Source organism: Plectropomus leopardus, chromosome 1 (genome assembly GCF_008729295.1).
Source record: "Plectropomus leopardus isolate mb chromosome 1, YSFRI_Pleo_2.0, whole genome shotgun sequence".
NCBI lineage: Eukaryota > Metazoa > Chordata > Actinopteri > Perciformes > Serranidae > Plectropomus > Plectropomus leopardus.
The window spans coordinates 19,273,220-19,296,729 of NC_056463.1; the positions used below are offsets into that span (position 1 = coordinate 19,273,220).

General features: G+C 39.1%; 3 protein-coding genes and 2 non-coding genes across 6 annotated transcripts in view; all 5 read left to right on the forward strand.

Moving 5' to 3' along the window:
- The first annotated feature begins 267 nt into the window (after positions 1-267).
- gcshb (glycine cleavage system protein H (aminomethyl carrier), b) lies at positions 268-5,827 on the forward strand. Its single transcript, XM_042488345.1, has 5 exons — positions 268-495; positions 1,661-1,740; positions 4,956-5,019; positions 5,119-5,250; positions 5,397-5,827. Exons 1-5 carry the CDS (start codon positions 345-347, stop codon positions 5,492-5,494), a joined length of 525 nt encoding a protein of 174 aa, XP_042344279.1. The 5' UTR covers positions 268-344; the 3' UTR covers positions 5,495-5,827.
- Positions 5,828-8,652: 2,825 nt separating this feature from the next.
- On the forward strand, positions 8,653-15,757 carry rpl13 (ribosomal protein L13). 2 transcript variants are annotated; one of them, XM_042489272.1, is made up of 6 exons: positions 8,653-8,728; positions 9,186-9,306; positions 11,126-11,267; positions 12,931-13,104; positions 15,025-15,081; positions 15,556-15,757. In XM_042489272.1, exons 2-6 carry the CDS (start codon positions 9,203-9,205, stop codon positions 15,712-15,714), a joined length of 636 nt encoding a protein of 211 aa, XP_042345206.1. In that variant the 5' UTR covers positions 8,653-8,728; positions 9,186-9,202; the 3' UTR covers positions 15,715-15,757. The 2 variants fall into 2 exon arrangements, with proteins under 2 accessions (XP_042345206.1, XP_042345125.1); XM_042489191.1 differs by lacking the exon at positions 8,653-8,728 and adding an exon at positions 8,742-8,848.
- Positions 12,737-12,815, forward strand: LOC121948371. The gene has a single exon (XR_006106142.1). It is a non-coding gene; the product is annotated as a small nucleolar RNA MBII-202 (small nucleolar RNA).
- Positions 15,329-15,408, forward strand: LOC121948377. Its single transcript, XR_006106143.1, has one exon. It is a non-coding gene; the product is annotated as a small nucleolar RNA MBII-202 (small nucleolar RNA).
- Positions 15,758-22,524: 6,767 nt separating the features above from the next.
- Positions 22,525-23,510, forward strand: part of cpne7 (copine VII) — a 38,504-nt gene continuing 37,518 nt past the window's right edge. The window contains exon 1 of the mRNA XM_042489400.1: positions 22,525-22,591. The gene's annotated coding sequence lies outside the window, so the exon portion shown is untranslated. The remainder of the gene's footprint in view (positions 22,592-23,510) is intronic.

Here is a 23,510-nt window from a genome sequence, read left to right on the forward strand (position 1 = left end):
TGCATTGTTTTGTCTGAATTACGAGATTATTACTCAAAAGTCTGAGATAAAGTTTCTAAAAGATACATTTCTCCAATGTTTTCTCTGAATTCAAGAGATAATGTCGATTCTGAATAAAAAGAGTAGATGATTTTTTTTTTTTTCTCACGTGAGTACATAACACATTTTTAGATGCCACATGTTGATTTTAAACCCGTGTTGACCTCCCTCCTCTCCCACCACCCCTGCTCTCCTCCTCCCGGCGGGAGCCCGCAAACAGTGGGATGGCGCTCGCTCCCGTAGTCAAGTGTAAGCGCACCCGACAAGTGTGGACACACACACACACACACACACACTGAGTGAAGATGGCGATGAGAGCAGCGCTGCGGTGCCTCTCTGCAAACTTTTCTCCCAGACTGCCTCACCTCTCGTCGGCAGCGCAGCTTTCAGCGACTCGGCTGCTGTGGAGGAGCGACTCTCCGCGGACACTGAGCACGACCTCGGCCCTGTCCACAGGTAAGAAACACAGCGAAAACAGATCACCATGGCTGTCCAAATCAGCCGTGATGTTACTTCCTAACATGCGGGCTAGTCACACATTCCTGTGTGTCTGTAATGGGCGAAACAACTCACGCAGTTAGTGTCACTTTCCCAGCAGAGGATTGCGACAAAGAGGGCAGCTCAAACTTTGTTTTTAACTCGGAGCCTGTCAACTACCAAAACTTTAGCAGCGGCATGTTGTGTTAGCTGAGGTATACAAAAAGGCTTTATGTCTTCATTGAAAGACAGACGGACCACGAGCTCCAGACTGGGATGTTAATTTATGACCATAAAATACAAATTAAGTGTCTCGTGCACCAAGTTGTTGCTTATCAAACAGAAGTCACGCGTGAGCCTGGATATGTGCCACGAGTCTTTTGTGGAGTGATGAATTTTCATGTGTACATACTGTCTAAAATTTAAACAGTTGATTTTTTTCCTCCTAATTGTTGCTGTCATTCATTATTCTTATACTCTTTTATACGTTAAAGCTTTTTTTTTTTTTGAAAGGCTTTCACCTATTTTTATAAATAGAAAAACACGTCTATAGCCTGTCACAACAGGAATATTGTGAATCTGCTCTCTGCTGCCATGCATCAGCATCTTGCACAGTTCACAATCTGGTTCAAACCTGTATTTTTCTGCATGGTGTGATGCCAACACTGGGAATTGTTGAGGCATTGCGACTCTTCCCTGCGGGCATTGCGAAGATGACAGCATGAGCTTGGTATCAAAAGGCTCTAACTGTAACTCTTATTATTTGATTGCACATCTGACCCAACCTGATCCTCCACCTCTCTGTGAAAAAAAAAAACACTGATGCTCAGGATATAAAACTGCACTTGCAAAATGCTCATGATTCATATCTGAGGTTGTGTTTTTGCAACCATTGAAGTACAGATTATTTATCTCTAAATAACAGCACATGGTGTTGCATCAAAAACAGCCTTCTCATCAGCTTTGGTATGCAGTGCAGTAATGTGATCTTTGGACGTCCCAATTTTGTGTTTTCTTTAACACCTGGCGGACCTCCCTCTATATATTCATGTCATATTCAGGATTTATAGTTTCATTTTGTTGACTCACACACTAATTCATTAATCTGTTCCAAGCTGAATGATTTCCCTTTTTCTCTCCGCAGCCCTAAAGTTCACAGATAAGCACGAGTGGGTGCGAGTGGAAGGTGGAATTGGCACAGTGGGTATCAGCAACTATGCTCAGGTAGGTTGTTGGGTCTTCTTACTAATCATTGATTTATGACACACTTGGTTCAGAGGTTGGTACCGACGTCCTAACAGAAATAGTGATATACTAATGTGTGCAGTACAGTGCTGCCCTTTGTCCTCACCCGCAGTGACTGTACTATAACACACTATTTACAGTTTTATGACTATTGTTGAGACAATTGATTACGACAAAACTGCAGTGCTGTGCAGAAAATATCAAGGGCAGGCCTACATAGACATTCAAAGCTCTCAATGTCTTTTGGCTTTGAATGCAGCTTTTAGAGAAACAAATGCTATTCCTACTTGGAGGTGTTATTCATTTCCAACACTGGCTGCCGTATCAAAATCTAAAGTTCAAATGATTTCATCTCTGCTGCTTGTGATGCATCATGATGTGAAGACATGAAGGAGAAACTAAGAGTCTACTGCATTTGTTGTTGATCGTTCCTAAAATGACACTGCACACGTAATATCTGCAGAGGAAATTATTTGCATTTTCAAACATCAGTTGTTTAAAGTTTCAAAGTTTTCAGTTATGTCCACCTTGCAGAGTTTTACTGCCTCTGTTTATATTCATTAACCCTCATATCACTGCTGCATTCAAAAAGAAATGCCCATAAACTGTAGATGTGATTATTTCTGAGCAAAGTGTGGACTTTATCAATCTGCACTTCTACTGTACTTGTGAATGTGACCTTTGAGCAGGACTCTGACCGTGTGTTGTACCCACAGCATCTTGAAAAGTAGAAAAAAAAATACCACTCAGCCTGTAGCCCTAATAAACAAATGAGAAAACAATACTGATAAGCTTTTATAGACTTCAGGCTACTACTATTTTTTTTTTTGCAAAAGAACAGAGAGTGCAAATTAATAAATACACATGATTAAAAAAACAACCTGTTCTCCTTGGCCGACGTGTTTAAAAGGCTTCCTGAAATACATCAAAGCAAAAGCACATAATCCTGTTTAAAGATAGGAAAAGGACACAGTTCAAATTAGTAGAGGCAATAATTACATATGTACACACAGAACAAAATTGCAAACAAGCAGGACATGTAGATAGCAGCAGCAAAAAGAGAGTTTAGAGCTTACACGTGTATGTATTACTCATCCGTTGTTTTAAGTTATTACTGAAAGATCTATACGTCTTTAGTCTGATATGAATTGTATTCCAGGGTCTTGTAATCTCCTCTTATAGATCCACTAGTGACACGATTGAAATGTTATAAAATTACGAACTGTATTTAAGAATGACCAAGTCAGTGTTTCTTCAGTTCTTTAAAATTAAATAATAAAGTTTGTTGAGTCTAAAATGGCATCAACAGTTCCAGGGTCACAAAATAGTTTCCTTATCTTTGACCGCTCAGTGTTAAAGTGAGTGAAGTTTCTCTAACAGGAACATTTTGACTACAGAGTTTTAAAATATGTCTGATACTATAAATGAGGTCCTTGGTCTTTGTCGTCCACACATTAGTCTACTTCCATACATGTTGTGTAAGGAGGCATTGGGACTAGCTTGCTTTCCCATCATGCATCACTGAGTAGAGTATCATGCACTAGTCGCCACACTGAGTCTCATATAAGGGCTGAAAACTAGAATCAGTTGTGCTTGTTCCACTAGTTCAGCTGCGTTGATACAGCAAACCGTGGACATTATAACGTAATAACAGCTAGTTTATACTGTGTATGGTTGCCACTATACACAACACACAGTGCATAGAAGTAGTCAATTTGACCCGCTTTGTATTGTAGCCCAAAATATACAGGTTTGATAAAAATTTTACAGGTTCTTGATAGTCATTTCTTATGGCCTAGGACAAAACATCCAGTTGCTGCCAACAGAAACACTGTTTTCTTTAAGATAAAATGCAAATCCAATTTGAAATTGTGTCTTCATCAGAAAATACAGATTTTCCAGTTTATTGTGTGAATAAATGTCAGAATGTTTTACATCTGGTTGAAGACAACAGTCTCGGTCGTTGCTTCGACGGTTTGATCAGGCTGATCATAATATAGCTGTACTTTATGATAAGAGCACATTTAAAAACAGCAGAGCTGCCCAAAGTGCTGTACATCGATAAATACGATACAATACGAACGATACATACAGTATAGTTCTGTGTGGCAGTAATGTCAGTTTATTGTTATAGTATTGCAATAGATTTAAATTTGAGAGAAATTATTTCTGATTTCTTACTGCTATTTGTTTCTTCACTGATGGCCCTGCAGATCTGACTCTGTGCTTCCTTTAAAAAATATCAGTAGATTAAAGAATAAATCTGGTGACATTCTGTAATGTCAACAAACTTCACGAATAGACTAAAACATAAAAGGATCCTACTAGCAACCATCATATTTGTATAGCTTATACTATATAGCTTATTTTCCTGTGTCGTTGAGCTTCATTATTGTTTAAAAACGACTAAAAAAAACTTGTTAAAAGAGTCAGACAATTGCAAACACCAAATGAGTATTAATTTGCGTTTGAAAATAATCCCCAACAGATGCACTTTTTACTACTGTTAGAGTAATATTTTCCAGAAACTAAAGTCCCAGGATATTTTCAATGTTATTGCTTTTTTTAAAAGATATATAATAATTTTTTTTTAAGTTGTACAGCTGGACAAACAAATGGGAAGGGGATTTAGAACCACAGGCAGGGAGAGTCATAAAGTATCGAGAGGCTCATGAATTCATTCAATGAGATTTGTTGACCATAACAAATATAGAATATAGAAAGCCTCATCATTTTAGTAAAATACAGAAATGCATCAAGAGAGTACTTCACCTGTAAAATGACCATTTGTATGTTTGTCTGACTTTAAGGAGAGCATAGATACTTTTCACTTTCAGTTCAGTTTTCAATACTAAGGTTTTTCGTGAAAATGCATGTCTCGAAAAGTACTGAGCATACGACGGGATAAATGAGGCTCGGATTATTCTGCACAAATTTGCGAAAGTTTGTAAGCACGCTTTTATGTGTTCTTGCTATTGTTAAACGTGGTCTCTCAATCAGTCGATATGTTTGCAGTTTTACTCGGAGGCATGAATGAAAAAACTCACAAACTCAAAATAACATGGCATGACTAACTGATTTACAAGTAGTTATTTTGTGGGTGAAGTATTCCTTTAAGGCATTGTCAGAGTACTGCTTTTTAATACTTTTCACATAATACTTTGTAATTCATACAGTTTGTTCTGCTGTTTCAGGAAGCATTAGGCGATGTGGTTTACTGTGGACTTCCTGAAATTGGCCAAAGTCTTGAGCAGCTGGGTAAGAGCCAGGAATACACAGCACGTTTTTGATGGTAATTGAGTTCAGTAGTGTGATAAGAAGTGTCTGTTGTGTTGTGTCTGTGTTTTTGTGTTGTAGAGGAGTTTGGTGCCTTGGAAAGCGTAAAGGCTGCCAGTGAGCTCTACTCACCACTGACGGGAGAAGTCACTGAAATCAACACAGAGCTGGCAGAAAACCCCGGACTGGTGAATAAAGCCTGCTATGCAGAGGGTAAGCGTCTCACAGTGACTGTTCTTTTCCTCAGCATTTCTCCCAGTAGGTTTGTTGCAAAGATAGATGGCATGTTGCCAGTTCAGAATAAGAGACCTGCTTGTTCATGAGGCCATTTTTTAAAAATATGAACTGCTGCTTTTCAGGGTGGCTAATCAAGATGACGATTGCAAAACCTGAAGAACTGGACAGCCTCATGGATCAAGCTGCGTATGATAAATTTATTAAGTCACTTGAAGAATAAATGAATGAACTGACTGCGCTGTTTTTATAATGTCATTGCAATCAAAGATTAGTAGGCAGGGTTACTAACATCTTGTGTGACACTCTTTCTTATCTGTGGTATTTATTTTGATACTGGAAATGTGCTATCAAAATAATTAGAAATCCCCAGTAACATCTTCCACTTAGGTTAGGATTTGTTTAGCTACTAGCCAACCCAAAGGGCTCATAATGTCGAGATCTGTCTGTAAACGCGTTTCTTGTGCTTTGCTCCTCGTGCACAAACCTGGTAAAAGACTACAAAGTTATTGTAAAAGCTGTGTCACATTCATTTAATAAAATTTAGTCCTTACAACCCTGTGTTTATTTTCTCGATGTCTGTGAATTCACTACAGCTTTAAAATTGAACAAATGTGATGTGATGGCGTTGGTTTAGTGTTTAAATCATTTGAAATATAGTTTAAAAAAACATCATGCACAGTTTATGATGTGCTGTTTTCATGTTAACACTGTGTTGCGGTACATGTGCTGACAGCATGTCGCTTCTTTTGCTTGTTATAGTTCTGCACACCTTGACCTTTGCCCTTGGGTGAACAAAGACAAAGATTACAGTTTATTAATGATTAATGAAGCAGTGGTGCTAAAATCAGTGACCAAACTTAAAACTGCACTCTCAGGCTGATAGTGGAAAATGAGCACTGTGATTAGTTTTTTGTGGTTAAAACTGATTAACTGAAATATTGTCACGGGCGGTTTAAGTCACTGAGAATCTCTAGTTCATTTTATCGTATAACATTTTTAATAAATGATTTACTTTATGGCCAAAGTTTCTTTAAATAACCTCTATTGTGCCAACCTATCTGTGTACCATCAACACAAGTTTCCCATTCAAAAACTGAATATTTGTCCATACTGATACCTTTTTACCAGCGGCATTTTTGGAAATTTGAAGACATTGGGCACTCGCCCTGATTAACAGACACTATTTTGATGCTTTTTTAATGAAGTCTGCACCCTTAATGCACCCTTATTTATGCTTAAAAACTTTTGTTTTCCCCAAGTAATTATGAATTTTGATGTTTCAAATTCAAGCAGTTAGTAGTTAAGTGTTGAATATGAACAGATTGCTTCAAAACTGATATTATTAAAAATCTGTTGACAAGAGTTGAAAATATGGTTTAATGTGGCAATTCATGTTAACAGTGGTGGAATGAAACTAATTACATTCACTCAACTACAAGACATTACAAAACGACAGATTAGATCCAAGGCTTTGTAATCATTATTAAGCCTATTCTTATTTTTTCTTATATATTCTTATAGATTTATAGCCTACATGTTTAGATCCAGAGCTATTTATAAAACATTCAGGGCTGAAGCCTCGGACGCCATGGCCTAACAACGCCACTGCTTTTCACACTTGATTTGTCTCTACTGCTCCAAAATAATGAAACATAATTCTTTTAAAATGCATTTAACAACAATTCCTTATCATAATTTTCCAATAAACTGCAGGGATGGTGGTTCCAGTATGGTTTTTTTATTAGGTTTTTTTTAAAAGTAGGCTACTTAAAAAAGACATATTCAGATTCATTTCAGAGAGAAAAGTAGCATAGTTTCAATTTAACAAAAAAAAAAACATCAACCAAGTTACTAAAAGTTATACATTATGCATCAGTAATATCAAGGAATCATAAAGCAGAAGCTGTTGACATTTTGCTTTAGGCCTTCCTCTCTGGCACAGTTTCTGATCACTGCAACAAAAAATGAACGACAACAGATAAATTTGATCTAGATATATAATTATCTTTTTGAATGTGATTTTAGTCCCTCCACTGTGTCCACAGAAGGCACACTGACTCAGGAGCATGCAGAGAAACAAGTTCAGACAGGACTGAGCACAAAGAGTTTGTTAACAAATAACTGAAGGTGGGATCAGTAAGATGTTATTTTCATGAGAGGACACTTAGCCTTAAATACAGTTTGTTGTCCCACTGAAATCAAATTTTCATGTTTTAGGGTTTGCTGAAGGCTGTTCCTGAAGCACAAAATGAAAAGAAAAATCTCCCAGGTTTATGTGATTTGCTAACAGTAGTCACTTTAAAAGGAGACTCAGATTTAGGGACACCTGGCACCTCGGGCCTTTGCTTTGTAGGCCAGTTTGGTGATCCAAAATATTTTATAAGTTTTTATTTCACTCATCATTTGAATGTTTTGTTTTCAGTCATTTCCAAATACAGCCACATACTTATTACATCTACATCCTGCTACCATAAAGAAATTGTCTATGTATGCTGGCTAACTTTAAGAAAATAACTTGGTAGTGGTAGGCCGCCAGTTGAGGCCTGCCAATATATGTATATTATCTCACTATAAGGCTATCTAACAAGCTTACTGCTGACTACTGATGAAATGTGCTAGGCCTACATCTAGTGGCCAACACAAAAACTTCACCTCTAATTGTTATATACAAAACGCAGCCCACAATATCACACGTGTACATAAAAAGAGATCATGAATAAATTATCTGTTATATTGTAAACAGCATTACCACAGACTTCTAAAGCTTTGCAAATGTAAATTAGGCTGGGCTACATCTTTTGAAAAGAAGCACAATATACTTACTAATAATACAGGCTTAGATATTAAGGGGCTTTAAAGGCTTTCAGTGGATATTATTAGGCTACCATCCTTGTCCAATCTTTAGAAACAAAGAAGCAGTTCATAAATCATACGATTAATAAATCTCCAATCTAATCACTAATCTGGGCCTATTTCCAACCCAAACTCAGCCACGTTAACTGCACTGATGTTAATTGTATTTTTGGACCTAACGAATAAATAATTCCAGGCAAATTCGTAGTATACGAGAACATAAACACACACACGTTGGACTTTCCTGCAGCAAAACAAAGATAATTAAAGTACTTCTGGGTTTTGCTTAAATGAGCTAGTTCTCTCTGCACCCGGTTTAAGTGATTTTGGCAAGGATTTTACATGTAACCCACAAAAAATAGCGATTCTAAATTAATAGAATATATTTTTACACAATCATTACATAATACAGTGTATTACTTCAAAAAGTCCTAAGTATTTTTGTTCAATTTTACGTATTATCGTATTGTTCCTGTGGAGATAACTATCCCACATATACTCTTTGATACATTCTGTTCTGCCATTGGCTGGTCGACACATATCCCACAATCCACCGCATTACCACTTCCTTTTTCCTTTCGGCCATTTTCCTCCCTAGTAGGTATGCTAAATGTTTCTCTACAGATTTTAAAATAATCTACCTCAATCCTTAGTATTTTTTGTATATATACGAGTTTCACTTACATCATAAAATAGAGTGTTTTGTCACCTCTGAACTAAGGTGATTATTGCGTTGTTCCGTCCTTGTTAAAGTGCTGAATGACATCTGTTGTAATAGTGAGCTCCGGTCAGGCAGAGTCTATGAGCGACTGTTAGCATAGAGGCCAACGTGTAGCTCCAGATACTAACAGTGTCCCTCTAAATAAAAGAAAACTCGTATCAGATGCTGAAATTACTAGGACTAATTATTGTGGAGTGTTTAAGCCGTTCACGGGAATTGTCCGACTAAACGGTAATCTCGTTAGCCAGCTAGCTTAGCATCCCGGTCACAGCCCCGGTAACTCATGGTGTGCCGGCGTGACAGGCTGCTCATGTCCGTGTGCCGTGCTGTGTTTCAGGGAAGAAGTAGGCAGCCATGGCCCCCAGCCGGAATGGGATGCTCCTGAACCCCCACTTTCACAAGGACTGGCAGAAGAGAGTGCGCACCTGGTTCAACCAGCCCGCCAGGAAGATCCGCAGGTGAGAGTGCATCATGAAGTACGGACGATACGGGAAAATCATCTAATATAGTTTTGGATATTAGTACTGCTATTCTCTATCTCACTATGTAAATAAAATCTATGATCAAGTAGCATATCGGACGCAGCATTTAAACACCAAAGTGGTTACAGACAACGTTTAAACTGCGCTTTTCTGTAGGCCAGGCTCAAGTGTTATTAGTAAATATATATGTATACACACATTTCAAATGCAATAAGCTATAAGAAGTTAATTGAGACATAGTATATTGTTGCTGTGAGATATCAGCTGCATCAGTATTTCGTGTGTTTGGATGTAGTGAAAGAAACCAACTGAACTGTAGACCATAACTAAAATAAAGTTGTCAGGGTATTTTCTTAAAGGTAACATCAACAATGTATTTTGTCAGGGGACAAGTCAGTTCTCTGTAGTTTTACAGCCATAGGGCCACACTGGAGTCCAAAGGAGTTTCAAAGGACATTAACAAATGTGTGTCAGGGTGTAAAAATGTGAAATAACAGACGCTTTATATTAATATAAGTAATGGTAATCCTGCTTTGAGGGGTCCTGCATGTGGATTTCTTTGAATGATGGGGTTTAATTAAACTATTAGGTTGGAATTGGTATTAATATTTTAGCAGCAGTATTACTCTTACTGTTACTTCTCATTGATCTGATAGTATAATTGTACTCTTATTGTTTCTGTGAGTTTTTTTTTAAGGGGATATAAAATGAAGGTACATTTTTTAAAAAGAATCAACATTTTGTTTGTATTGTATGTATGTAAGAACAGTCTATAACTTTACATTAGGCAATAGCATTGTGTTGAACAAATCACTATTATAGGCTGTAACATACTGAGGTGGATGGCGTAAACTGAAGATGAACTACAAGGTGGCGATTGTAAACGGAGCATTTCTTCGCCTGAATGTGATGCACACTAGATGTATTGAAAGACTGGTAATGTTTTCGCCCTTTCATGCAAAAGAATTGTTGCACTTGCGACAAACAGTGTCGACATCAACTGTTGTGAAAATATAACCAGACTTTGGAGCGTGTCTCTGAGAGCAGGGCCCTGTGTGTGTCTTTGTGGGACAGAGTGACAGTGCTGTCCCCGTCCCTCACACGTGCACCAGGCTGCCGGCTCTGACATGAGAGCTGTGCTCTGGATTGAATTGTGAAAATGCATCATAGATAGATAAAATCTGTAAAATATGATGCCGATTTAACCCAAATAAACAAGAAAAATATTGTCTTTATTTCCTTAATACTGATAGCAGAACCGTTAATGTTGGAGATTATCAATACTCCGGTTTTAAATAATTTGGCACCGGTGCCTGTTTATTATCGGGTTTCAGCACCCATCCCTACTATGAGGGCTCCTTTTATCCCATTGAGGGTAGTTGTCTGTAAATGCAGACATGATTTTGATTGATCAAGTCAAGGAGTCAAATGCAGTGTGGTTGCAGTACATGGTAAAGGCAGCGATTGATATTACTCCGTCATGTAGTCAGTTCCTCGATTAAAGCCGATATGAGAATTGGTCGATGAGACAGAGAAACAGAATGTAACAAATCAACATTCATCAATAACATTGTTTTGAACAATTCACTATTAAAGATTAACAATTTTCTAATGTGCAGTAGTATAATAACCTCAAAACACTCAGAAGATCTGAGAAGCTCTGTTTTTGTTTTTGTCATGATTAGTTGGAGAAACACGATCAGGAATATACAGACCTGAATATATTGTCATAGTTTCTGGGGCTGAAAGGGGGCATTGCTTACAGTAGTCGTAACAAATACTTTTCGTTTTTTAGGCGAAAGGCTCGTCAGGCTAAGGCCCGTCGCATTGCCCCACGTCCTGTAGCTGGACCGTTAAGGCCACAGGTCAGATGTCCCACTGTCAGGTACCACACCAAGGTTCGTGCCGGACGTGGCTTCACTTTGGAGGAGCTCAAGGTAAAACTCTCCAGTTGTCTGTTTATAGCTGTTTTACATTCAGGAATCATTTTATCAGTAACCTTTTAAGTGTTCAAAAATACTGGATAGTGCGTCAAAACTGTCCCACAGAATTTATTCTGCCAACGCGAAAAAGCAGGAAAGCAACTGATTGATGAAACTGAACTGTAAGTCAGCAACACCAAAACTGTCAAACCTGGTGTTTGTGGAGGTGACCTCCCCCTCAGAAATGCTATTGACGGCTGTGAACGCAAAGCAGAACAAGCTCAACCTTCCTGTGATGAATCATGCGTCCTACCCAACCAAAGCACTCAGCAGCTGCAGAAGAACACAAAGTGCTGCTCAAACACTTGATGTTCTTGCCAAACTGTACTTTTTCTTTCCTCCGCTTGTATTTGTCTGCTGTGGGAGGAAGACGTGCGTGACCTCACAACATGTGGACCTGTTTGTTTTGCTTCACAAGAAGCAGGCTCAAACATGAGTAATAGTGGCAAGGTTATGTTTTTTTTTTAAGTCTACTTTGTCCAGTTTGTGTTTTACTGTGCTGATTGCTTCTGTCAGACCTCATCTTCATGAATAAGAACCATGGATGATGATGAGTAATGAACAAATAATTAATTGGTTAAGAATTTAATCAAATGTGAAATTTAATTGATGGGCTATGAAATAAATTGCAGCGAGCTTTGATTGAGTACAAAACACATTTGATATTTTGTAAAGGCAAGCTTTTATTTAGTTTTTAATAAAAAAAAATCATCAGTTGGGGTGTCCGGTGGCTTAGTGGGTTAAGCAGGCGGCCCATGAATAATGGCACTGTCCGTGCTGCAGCGGTCGCGGGTTCGAGTCCATTTCATTTCAAATGCCCGAAAAAAAATCAATTAATCTGACCAAAAATTGATGAGGGAAAGTGCTTACAATTTGCAACCTCAGTAACACTTTCTTTCAGTTGCCAGTTGCTATTTAAGTTGTTGAGGGAATCTAATGCCTGTGCAGTAGAGTCTCACTCTGGAGTTTGATCCTCCACATCAGCCAAACTGTCATCAATTTGCTGTGAAGAAAAGTGCCAGCCTTTAAAATCGAGATTTTTCTGGCCACTAAAAGACAGAGAAAGAAAGCGCAGAGTGCTCGGCTCCTGTTTATTGGGTCGAAGTGTTGAATCGTTATGAACAGGTTGTAATTGAGTGCATTTGTTTTGTTTTTGTTTTTTTCATAAATATTAATGGGTATATGCAAATATTTTTCTCTTGTAAATGCCACATTATGTTAATATAACAGATAATCAATATCCTGACTAAGGCGGGACTAGGCTCATGTTTTAAATATGAATGTCCATTGCTTTTGCAAGTGAATCTGTTGTCTCCTGTAAATAAAGAATAGCACTTAAAGTACGTGGGTTAGCGCGCAATCATCGGCCGACCCGCCAAGAAATATAAGAACGATCTCGCACGTTCGGCGTCGCAGCAGTCAGATGATGACAAATCTCCGGAATCTCTGTATTTACTTGATGAATACTTTGAACCCTTTTTCTGATGACTGCTTTTTGTTACTCAGAATGAAAATCTAATCAGATGTCACACACTGGACACCAGTAATCAGGACGTGAACATGACATCCCAATCATAGGATCTTGTTTAACTCTTAATGTGCTGTGTTCTTCCAACAGGCAGCTGGCATCCACAAAAAGACAGCCCGCACCATCGGCATCTCGGTTGACCCTCGCCGTCGCAACAGATCCACAGAATCTCTTCAGGCCAACGTGCAGCGTCTGAAGGAGTACCGCTCCAAGCTCATCCTGTTCCCCAGGAAGGCTTCTGCTCCTAAGAAGGGAGACAGCACTGTAAGTTTGTTTTTCAAGTTGTGGCAAAAAAATAAGAAAAATGAAAAAAAAAAACAACATCCAGTCTGTGGAGCACGTGGCAGACCACAGTTGTGGTTAATTGTCGTTTTGATTGTTTGACTAATTTTCCTACGAAAAACAAGTGTTAAAACATTCATGAAAGGCATGTGGTCCGTAGGAGTGAGTCATCCCTCAAAATCGAATAAGTACAATTTGTGAGCCCTCTGCAGTGTTTGTTTACTGCTGCCGCATCTTACGAAAACAGCTTAAACACAAGCTTTTATGACTAATATATAAAACAAAAACCACGGCTAAAATTGGTTTTATTCCTCCTGCACTTATAAGTGGAGAGTTTTGTGTTTGAGTAAACTAGAAGGTTTAAAAAAAAAAAAAAAAGGTGCAGTGATATGTCCGTAATCTTTGCAGGACACCATTAAACTTTGGTCTCTGGCAGCTGCACGCCGTTTGTAAAAGATTTTAATTTGCGTTCTAAATGAGATTTTAGTGCTTCATTCATTTTTCAGGAGTGTTTTTTTGATTGCTTGTGCTTTGTAGCCTGGAAATCAGATGAGTCTGTGGGCTCATGTTTGCTCTGGCAGATGCATCTGGTCTCCCTCGTGTTCAGACAGGTTTCAAACCGGCTGGGCCAGAGTCGGGTCAGTCCCGACCGTTTATTCAATACGGGCAGCATTATAGACGACGTCTCTTTAACTTGTGGAACATAAACATTTTCTGTAAAGTCTGTGACTCTGTGGCTTGTCCCGCTGACACTACGGTGAACATAAACCTAGAACCATAAAGGCATTTTTGAAAACAGCCAAGATGGCCGCTGCTGACGTGGCATCACCGACATGTTCAGGCTGCACAACGGCGAAAATACCAAAAGTGCAACCGGTGTAACACACCAGGGTGCAGAAGCGATTTTTAATTTTTTGGTTTCTGCTTAACGAAATCAGGCGGTGGAGGTTTAAATCCAGGGCACGCTGTTAGACTAGCGTAGATTAATTATGTGCTGCAGCCCCCGTCTGCCATGCTGGTCAAAGGCTGGTTTGCAGGGTGGAAAAGGCGCCGTTCAGCTCAGTAATTGGGGCGGCTGTTTTGGGACACGCTGCTTGCTGGGGTGTTTTTGGCCTTTCGTTGCTAGGAGGAGAGTAGGTGGCCGCTCTGATCCAAGACTGATCCAAAGTCCGCTGGATCAGCAAATGTTTTGTTACTGCTGTTACGCAGGTTAGATCCAGCACTAAAAACTGGCATTCAGATTTTATCAACCTGGGCGGCCACCTCAGTGGAGCCAACGCGTCGGGGCTGAGCCCTGGTCATCTCCGGCCTAATTTAGACCCGGGTCCTAGCACTGCGTACGTGCGTGTGCTTGTGTTTGGGGCAAGACAAGGGCCCAAGAAAAAAAAATGTCAATCACAAATATATTGTGCTGCTGCTGTTACACGACCGCAGCTCATCTCTGCACCGTGTAGCCTCTTCACATTAGCCCGTCAGTTAGTGCTGCATCTCAAGATTCTCTGCGCTAAATCTCACATATAGTGAAGAATTAAAGTATACTGAGGGATTATCCAGGAGCTGAATAAAACATCGAGGGCCTGTAATGTTATAGAAACTTCCAACGGTGGGAAAAATAATGGGGGCTGAAGACCAGACATCGCTCACCGCCTCAGTTGTCAGTGCACCCTCAGTTACAACAGTAATTGATTTATTACTCAGTAAGATTATATATTACACCTGTCCTCCCAACAGCCTGCAAGTGCATTGCTGTGGTTGAAAATAAATAACCCTTAAGCTTTTTTTTCGGACTGCCCTTTATTTAAGTCATTTCACAGCCCCCAGACGTCAGCCTTAGCAGGATGTTTATCTGCCTCGCGATGTTTCCTTTTGCTTTGAAGAATTAACTGTTGGTAATGTTTTCAGGAGGAGGAGCTCAAGATGGCCACTCAGCTCGCTGGTCCAGTCATGCCCATCAAAACGGTAAGCTTCAACTCTTCAGAGATTCTTTGGCACCAGGATGTTGGGATAGATTGCGGTGAAATCACTGTAAATGAATGTCTTTAGTTTGGGCTGGAAAATGAACCTTCATTTTGTCTTTGAAATTGCACACCAGATAACATGGACTTGGATAGATTTTGTCGTTTGCCATTCATATGCCATCATGTGTTAGCGATGACTGTTCAGAAATATAAAAACACTAAATGTGTGAAAAATCACAGCAGTCAGATGATGACAAATCTCCGGAATCTCTGTATTTTTTTTGATGAAACACGTGAACCCTTTTTCTGATGACTGCTTTTTAAAATCGAGCTGAAAAACAAATTGAAGCATTATACACGGGCATTGGTTTGCAAAAGTCAATGTTAAATTGGCTGGATTTTGCCATTTGGCAGAAAGAATTGAGCAATGTGAGAAAACCTATTTGCTTACTGTTGTCATTTTCTTCTCTCCCAGGTGCACAAAAAGGAGAAGGCTCGGGTTATCTCTGAGGATGAGAAGAACTTCAAGGCTTTCGCCAGCCTTCGTATGGCCCGCGCCAACGCTCGTCTTTTCGGCATCCGCGCCAAGAGAGCCAAAGAGGCCGCAGAGCAGGACGTGGAAAAGAAGAAGTGAAAATAATCACTATGGAACTTTGCAAAATAAAGTGTTAAAAAGATCAATGTGAGAATGTCATGATTATCTCTTAAAAGTTTTCAGTGTGTAGTCAGAGATGAGGGGACTTTGTGGAATAGAGCCACATGCCGTCTTGTAAATATAGCTGTTTACTGACTCTTACATGTAATAACACAGGCAAGGTATGATTTATAGATGGTCTCAAATGTGTTAGATTGACTTTTGGGTTCAGAGCTCTGGGCCTTGTTCTTCGTACGTGGATAACAGAATGATCCAAATGTCTACAATTTGACATGTCTGAATTTTTTAGTTTTTTGAAGCTGGCTCAATTTAAATCATGAACTGCTGTCAGAGCAACAAGTCCTTAAACCCAAACCTGCAAAAGGGTGAGCTTATTCACAGCAAGCTGGATCTGGAAAATTTGATTCAAACCACAAAAAGAAGAACGTTTTCCATACAAATGGCTCGCTTTCTTAGATATGAGTGTATGATTTTTTTTAAAGAGACATGCTGGTTATTGAGAAATCATAACCACCTAGTGTAATTATTACAATTAATTTGAAACAAAACAAGGGTGTGTACACAAATAACCAATCCAAATGTAGCTTGAAATACTGTTAGCAAAAAATACTCAAACACACTGAAAGATTCTGAACACAGCCTTACTAGATATCAAAGAAGGACTGGGAAGCTCACTCTGCCAAGAAAAAATGTTCATGAATCACTTGTTAAAGGTTTTTAGTATGGTTTTATTTTCATAGTATCACTTAAAAGTCTCACATGTCCACTGAGGAAATCCTCACCTCATTCACCAACATCACTCACTAAACATTCACTGGTAACGCCTGATGTTTAACAGCCTGGAAACATGGTGAAACACAATGTAGAACAACTAACAAAGAACCAAAACAGCTGGATGGGAATTACCAGGATTACTGTAGCCTGTTAACAGCTGAATTAGTTAGGAAACTTTATATAGCAAGGCCACGGTCACACCTGTAGGCAGACTCTTTTAAAAGTTCATTTTAACCAAAATGTTTAAAAAGCTAAAGATTAAAACAAAGTTAACACATTTTATGTAGGATTGCAAAAAAGTCAGATCTAAGCTCTCTTTTATGAATAGGTGAAAAAAGCCAAGTGTCACCAATGACAACGACATCTCCTCTCTATTCAAATGAACCAGTGACACATGATGGTGTGACGACATGCACAAAACGAGGACCCTGAAACTGAAGCAGCTGAATGAAATTCAGCCATCATCCGTCTGATTAATTACACCTGCGCTCCTCCTGCTGTGACATGTCAAAATGTCTTCTGTATACTGCATGATCAAAGCTGATCTTGGAGACATTTCTGAAACTTTTCAAGGCTTCGTGTCCTGCACAGCTGCGGATTTGCTTGGAGCGGTAGGTAATACAGAGTCTTTATGAGTCTCATGGTTGCAGCAGTAGGTGGCACCAGAGCTACAAACTGTAGACATTAATGGAGACATGAAAGCATTTAAGATAAAAGGCTTTGTTGACTGTCATTACAGAATCATAAAGCCATTTTTTAAATAGCAGGATGTTTTTGAAAGCAGGTCACTAACCTGATGTGACAGTATAGTCATCATACGATTTATGAGTGTGTTACCAGATTAATTTAATCAGTAACTCAAATTCAAACCCCCCCCTTTTTTTTTTTACAGCCAGGTCACCAGAAATAAAGGAATGCAGTCTTGACTAACAGAGCCTCTTAAATATGACAGACTGCTGTAATATATAAAAGACCTGCGCATTATCTACAGCATGTTAATGCACAGGTAGTATAAGTGGAAGTCAATGACGACCCCTGAGGCAAAGGAAGGTCAAAAGAGGTGGGAAGTGAGAAAAAAAAAAAAATCTCATCCCAGTGGGACAATTTAACACTCAGCCTCTGCAGAGGGAGGGCAAAGTTGAATTTTAATTTTCATACAGAAGGTTATGTGCTGGCGGACATAAACCAAAATGGACTGTTAATATTAGAGATTGCCATGACTACAGACACTCAGAGACAAGTCTGAACCGTCCTCATGTTCTGTGGTGAAAATAAATAAAAAGCAGATAAAAAAATAACACAGGTGCACAAAACTTCTATCTGATGAGATTGCTGGTTTCAAAAGCATTAGTTATCTTCATTAGAAAATGCCCGCTTCCAAAAATGATCCCAAGTCGAGCACATCAGCACACACATACTGAAAAAATCAGGAGTGGGTGAGACTAAATGTCCTTGCTTGTGTCTCCTGAAGTGTCTGTCTGTGTTCTAGCTGTCTGAACGCAAATAAATTATTCAGTTAATGAAGGTGAGTGGACAGTGAAGACGTTTTAGTCCAGGGGTGATTGATATGGCTGAAATGAAACTCAAAGGGATGGTCCTATTATTCTGAAAATAGAGAACTGCAAAAATAATCTGTTTACTACAACACATATTCAACAGATCACAATGGATTTTGAGGTCCATTTCCTCTTACCGCCTTTTCTAAATGCAGTGCCGGACCTAGCACATCCAGCACTTTAGGGCAAGCCCCTCTCAGGTTTGTTTTTTAAATTAAAATAAAAAAAAGATAAAATGTGGCTGCCTATGTCCCCTATAGCAGTGGTTCCCAACCTTTGTCCTTATGGATACCCTCTTTTACCACTGAGTATCCTGACCCCTGACTAAGTGACAGATTTGATGGATATTTCATATTATATTCAATGCAAAAATATATCAGTACAGAACAAGTGAAAAACTGTACAATTAACCCTAATAATGCTCACAATAACTGCAGTGAGGTTGTGTAAAATAAGTAACTTGGATTTTGAGTCGATTATTTCCTGTGGGTATTGTGTCAGACATGAAGTTTCCTGATAGTTTTTACGTGATTCCCTATTATGTATGTATTATGTGTGTATATATATATATATATATATATATATATATATGCACACGTAGTCATGATGAAAGACTAACTCAGAGCTCAAACAATTAATCAGTTACTTGTCTATTGACAGAGAATAAATGGGCAACAAACTTTGATACTTGATCATTTAAATATTTAATCAAACACCAAATATTCTCTGTTGATTTTAAGCGATTCGTACTTGGACTGCTTAATTATACTCCACTATCCAACTGAAATCAATAAGGTTGCGTGTGTGCTGCACTGTCAGCTTCCCCTCTATGATGTATGTGTGTATCATGTTTATTCTGTAAAAAGGGAGCTGGGATCTTCGTGACCACAGTATTTGTAGGTCAGTAAGGCAAATATAATGATGACGGAGGAGACTTGTGGAGATAACATTACTGTTAAATGAGCTGTTACTTGGAAGTAGAGCCTGCTGAAACACAAGCTCAGTGATTGATTACCATTAACAGGGATTCTGCAGCTACCATCACCAATAAGAAAGACTTTACAATCAATAGTCTCTTTGAAAATGTCCAAAAAAGCCTACCTATGTACAAAAATACCCCTTCTCGAGGGAGCTACCAGTGGAAAACTGCAGATGATATTTCACAAACACATTGGAGCTGTTTGACTGAAAATGTGAGCGCATCAGGCCATGTTAAGGGATCTTCCTATTTGGGTTATTATACATGCAATGTGGTCAGTGACTGGGGAGAAGCAGCAGGGAGAATCTGAGTAGATAATCCATGTGTAAATGCAGGGAACGTCCTGTGAGGTGCTGAACCGACACAGCAGCAACAGCGGCAGCAGATGGCCGTTGTTTGGAGCTGTGGCGTAATAGGGCTCAGGTGTGTGCCCCAAAGCAAACGCCTCCTTCTGAGTCTCAATACCCATGGAGAAAGAGGCAGTGGGGTTGAAAAAAGCTGCAGGAATAAACATGACTTTGTGTGATAGCCATGTCAGAAGGCAGCCAGTTTCCATGTTCAACACACTGCATATCCAGCCATTCTGCAAAGCTCTAATGAAAAGAAAACGTTCTTTCCGTCTGAAGGACACTTTAGAATCATGAAATTTCAAAGCCTTCAGGAATAAAATGCCACGACAGCTGAAACCTTCACATTTCTATTATCTTTAAGTGCACTGTAACCACACAAGTTAACAGAGTCAAACAAAAGCTTTTTTTTTTTAAAATGTTTTGCATTATATTATGATTAATCCCAATTCCTTCAGTAATTTTGACTATTTCTTTAGATGCATTGTCTTTCATAGCCTTCGCCTCTGTTTTGCAAAAATTCGAGGGCTGCTGTTTTGTCAGTGCAATCTAAAAATCTATAAACGTTATGCAATGTCTGGAAATACATTCATGAAAATAATACATTTGTGGGTGGACTGTGAAAAGGTTGGAGCATAAACGTGTAGAAACAATGCATTATGTAACATACATCGCTGTAAAAAAAAAAAATCTACATTATGAATCAGCTCATCATTTTAATGTGATTGACATTTGACTCAAGTGTGTGTATGTGCATGTACAGTATGCATGTGGGTGTAAGTGTGTATTTAATAAAGTTGAGGGAGCAGAGAGTCACAGGTCCTCAGCTGTCTGGAGCTCACACATTGAGATTTGGTTGTGATGTGCTGCTGCTGGACGATCCGTCTTTTAAGTTGCTGTTGTTTTTCGCTGTGAAATGTCTCACATGACATTTCTATTATTGAGGTGTGACAAAGCCTGTCAGATGGAGCAGCTGATTTAGATGCATGAATTGCCGTCTTTTCTAAGTGCGAATTTACAAACAATGCATCCTAGTGAGAAGAGTATGATCTAAACATCTGATTTCACTCATGTTCACAGAGTGATGGAGCCCATATATCTCATTTTATATTGTTATAAACTTATTGTTGAACCAAAGTCCATTAAGTTAAATGACAAGATAGTTGTTCATAATCTGAGCAGATAGTGTTTGCTGATATGACAGCCAGTGGTGCCTCCAGAAATATCTCAATATACTAATATAACTAATATACTTTGTTTTCTTTACTTTTACAGTAAATATTAATAGTTATCTAATGTGCAAAGAGTAATACTGAAACCATTTCAAGTTCCACAACAATCCTGTTTTAATGTGTTATGTATTAGTGCGAGTCAGGGGCTAACACTGATATGACTGGTACCAGTGAATGCTGTAGTTTCACTGAGACACCACCGCCTACATGATAGCTTAAAAAATGAACATGCCACAGTTTCTGATACACCATTTCCACCAAAATTAGTTTGTGTACACAGTTTTTTTTAAATACAAGAAAACCCGCTAAAAATAGGCAATAGACTCCTTTCCCACTGATAGTAGAGCAGAGCCGTGTACACGGCTCTGCTCTACTATCTTTCTGTATTTGTGTGGGTTTTTTTTTTTGGTGTTTATTGTGCGACGTCGTGTACAAAACAGGTCAGTAAATGGTAGCAGCATGGAAAAGTGGTTTCTTCTATGATGGTTAATTATTAAGCATTCATCAACGTTTGAGCGCAGCTTGGGCGGATGCAGACACTATTTTGCAGTGGCATGTCATTGCATCTCACTGGTTAAGAGCTAAAATTAACGTGTTCATCTGGGTGTTTTGTTTCCATCTGTTCTGATCGGAGCTGATGAATTCTGGTGACGAGGTCATTTGACATAGTTGTAATGTTAGTAGATGTTAGCTGTTTTTTGTGCAGGGGAAAATGGGCTTTAAAGACAGTAATGTTGACCTGTTGACTATAGAGTACCCCAGAAATGAGTCCTAAAACCCCTAAATCCATTAAATAAGGTCTAAACACAGGCTAAAGAGACTTTCAGGATATAAAATACATAAGTAAATACCCCACTTGCGAACTTTGAAGCTTTTATGTGTCTTAAAAAAAGATGGTTGATAACAAGTTGCTAAATGAGACTACAGTGCGTCATCACCATGCAAAACATGGCTTTACAGCCTTGTAGTGGTGGCAACATGATGGTAGTGTACTATGTTTTAGCCCAACAATAACTTTTTCCTTCTGGCAATTACATTTAAGCTTTAAAAGTCCTGAAAATGATGTTAATTTTTGAAGACTGTCTTGCTGAACAAAATGTGTAAGAATCATAAACAATGTTTACCACAGAGCTTATTTTCTACAATAATCCAAAATCCAATGGAAAAATCCCATAGGCTTTTTGGCAAGGGACCAGGGCGACCTTAGCCTCCAGGTTGGCCTACAGAAAGATATCATCCCTGGGGCACACTATATACGCAAAGAGGCGCTGGTGAGGGAGCAGTCATATTAGGGAGGCCATGCCCCCCACAGACCCCTCCTTAGGGGCGCCACTGATGATGGATGAAACCTTTGTGTAATATGTTTGCAGAACTGGGTGGTACAGGCAGTATGTAAGCATTATTATAATGCTAACACATAGGCATGCTCAGTGTGACACATTAATTACAGCAGGCTGAAGCTAGAGGAATTCTGATTGATATATCAGCTTATTAAACCCCTCTGGGGAGCCTGCAGAGGATTAATAGTGCAAAGAGATTAATTTAAACTCAAAGGAAGTACTCCATGTCTTACCCTTAGATTTAACTGTGTTTCATTGATTTGTTCATAGATGTCAGGTTCATCAATGTAGCCTGAATGCTCATATTTTCCGTATTTATCTCAGGCTGCCATCCTCTATAAAGGCTGCCAGATGCTCATAATCAATAAAAACCCCTGTAATGCTTTTCCATAGTCCCGTGTCCTGTTGCTCGATCTTGAATTGAACTCCTTATAATCGAGTCCCAGTGAAAGCCCCATCCTTACATCAGCAGCTGGATTCTCTCCACTCCCCCATCTCTGTGCGAGCCGAGCCTACTCCCTCCTCACCAGTCCAACCAATGAGTTTCGGGCGGAGGAAGAAAAAAAATCAAGCAGTGTGTTATGGGAGAGGATTTAAACAAGTGTGTTTAAGTAAAGAACAACGACAGGTAGGAGGGGAGTTTTTTTTAACTTGCAGAGTTTATTGGTTTCGATGAGATGAGGGATGAAGTGCGGTGTTTTTTTTTTTTATCAGCTGTGTGTTTTCTTGTTGGAAGTGAGTAAGACAAAGACAAACGATGTTATCAAAGTGTTGATTTTTGGTACGACGCTTTGCTTGTTTTGATTATGGAAAGCTAGATTTTGCGCCTTTGATCGGGGTTTTTATGGATTACAGATTAGCAGCGGAGTTGATTTACAGTGATGAATTATTAAGAAAGCATTCAGGAGCGTTTCCTGTATCGCCTTCATTGGATTAAGTTGTTGGATTGGATCGGTAGCGGACGTGTTGCTCTACCCACAGTTTTTTTTTTTTTTTTACATTATAACTTTTACTTGGTTCGTTTATTATAGCCTCTGAATTTGATTGTATTCCGAGCTTTATTGAGTTAAGTTTGGGATTGATGGGGTAACATCTGGTTTCCAGCCTCACAGCTGAGGAAAAAAAAGCACGGGCGCTGTCCCTGGTGCTGAGAGCCAAACGTACACTTGTTCGTTTGTCTTGTGTGACACTTATAGTAAAGGATGCTGGTAGAGAAATTCAGCCCTCACGCTTTCTTCCCTTTTCAAACACTTAGCACACCGTTTTGCTCAAGGACACTTCGACAGGGTGGATGCCACACTGGAGCTAAAACAAATAAAATCTCAGTTTTATGTTATCGTCTGGGCAATAAAGCCACTCAACCATGTGTCCTGATTTTACCTGACACTTTCACTTGTTTACTCATTTCTCTACCAGCATCCTTCATTTTAAGTGTCATGTGTGAAATGTGACTGTAATTTTATTGTTCCTGACTGTTATTTTGTTGTTTATATTGCATGTCTGTCCATCCTAGCAGAGGAATCCCTCCTCAGTTGCTCCTCCTGAGG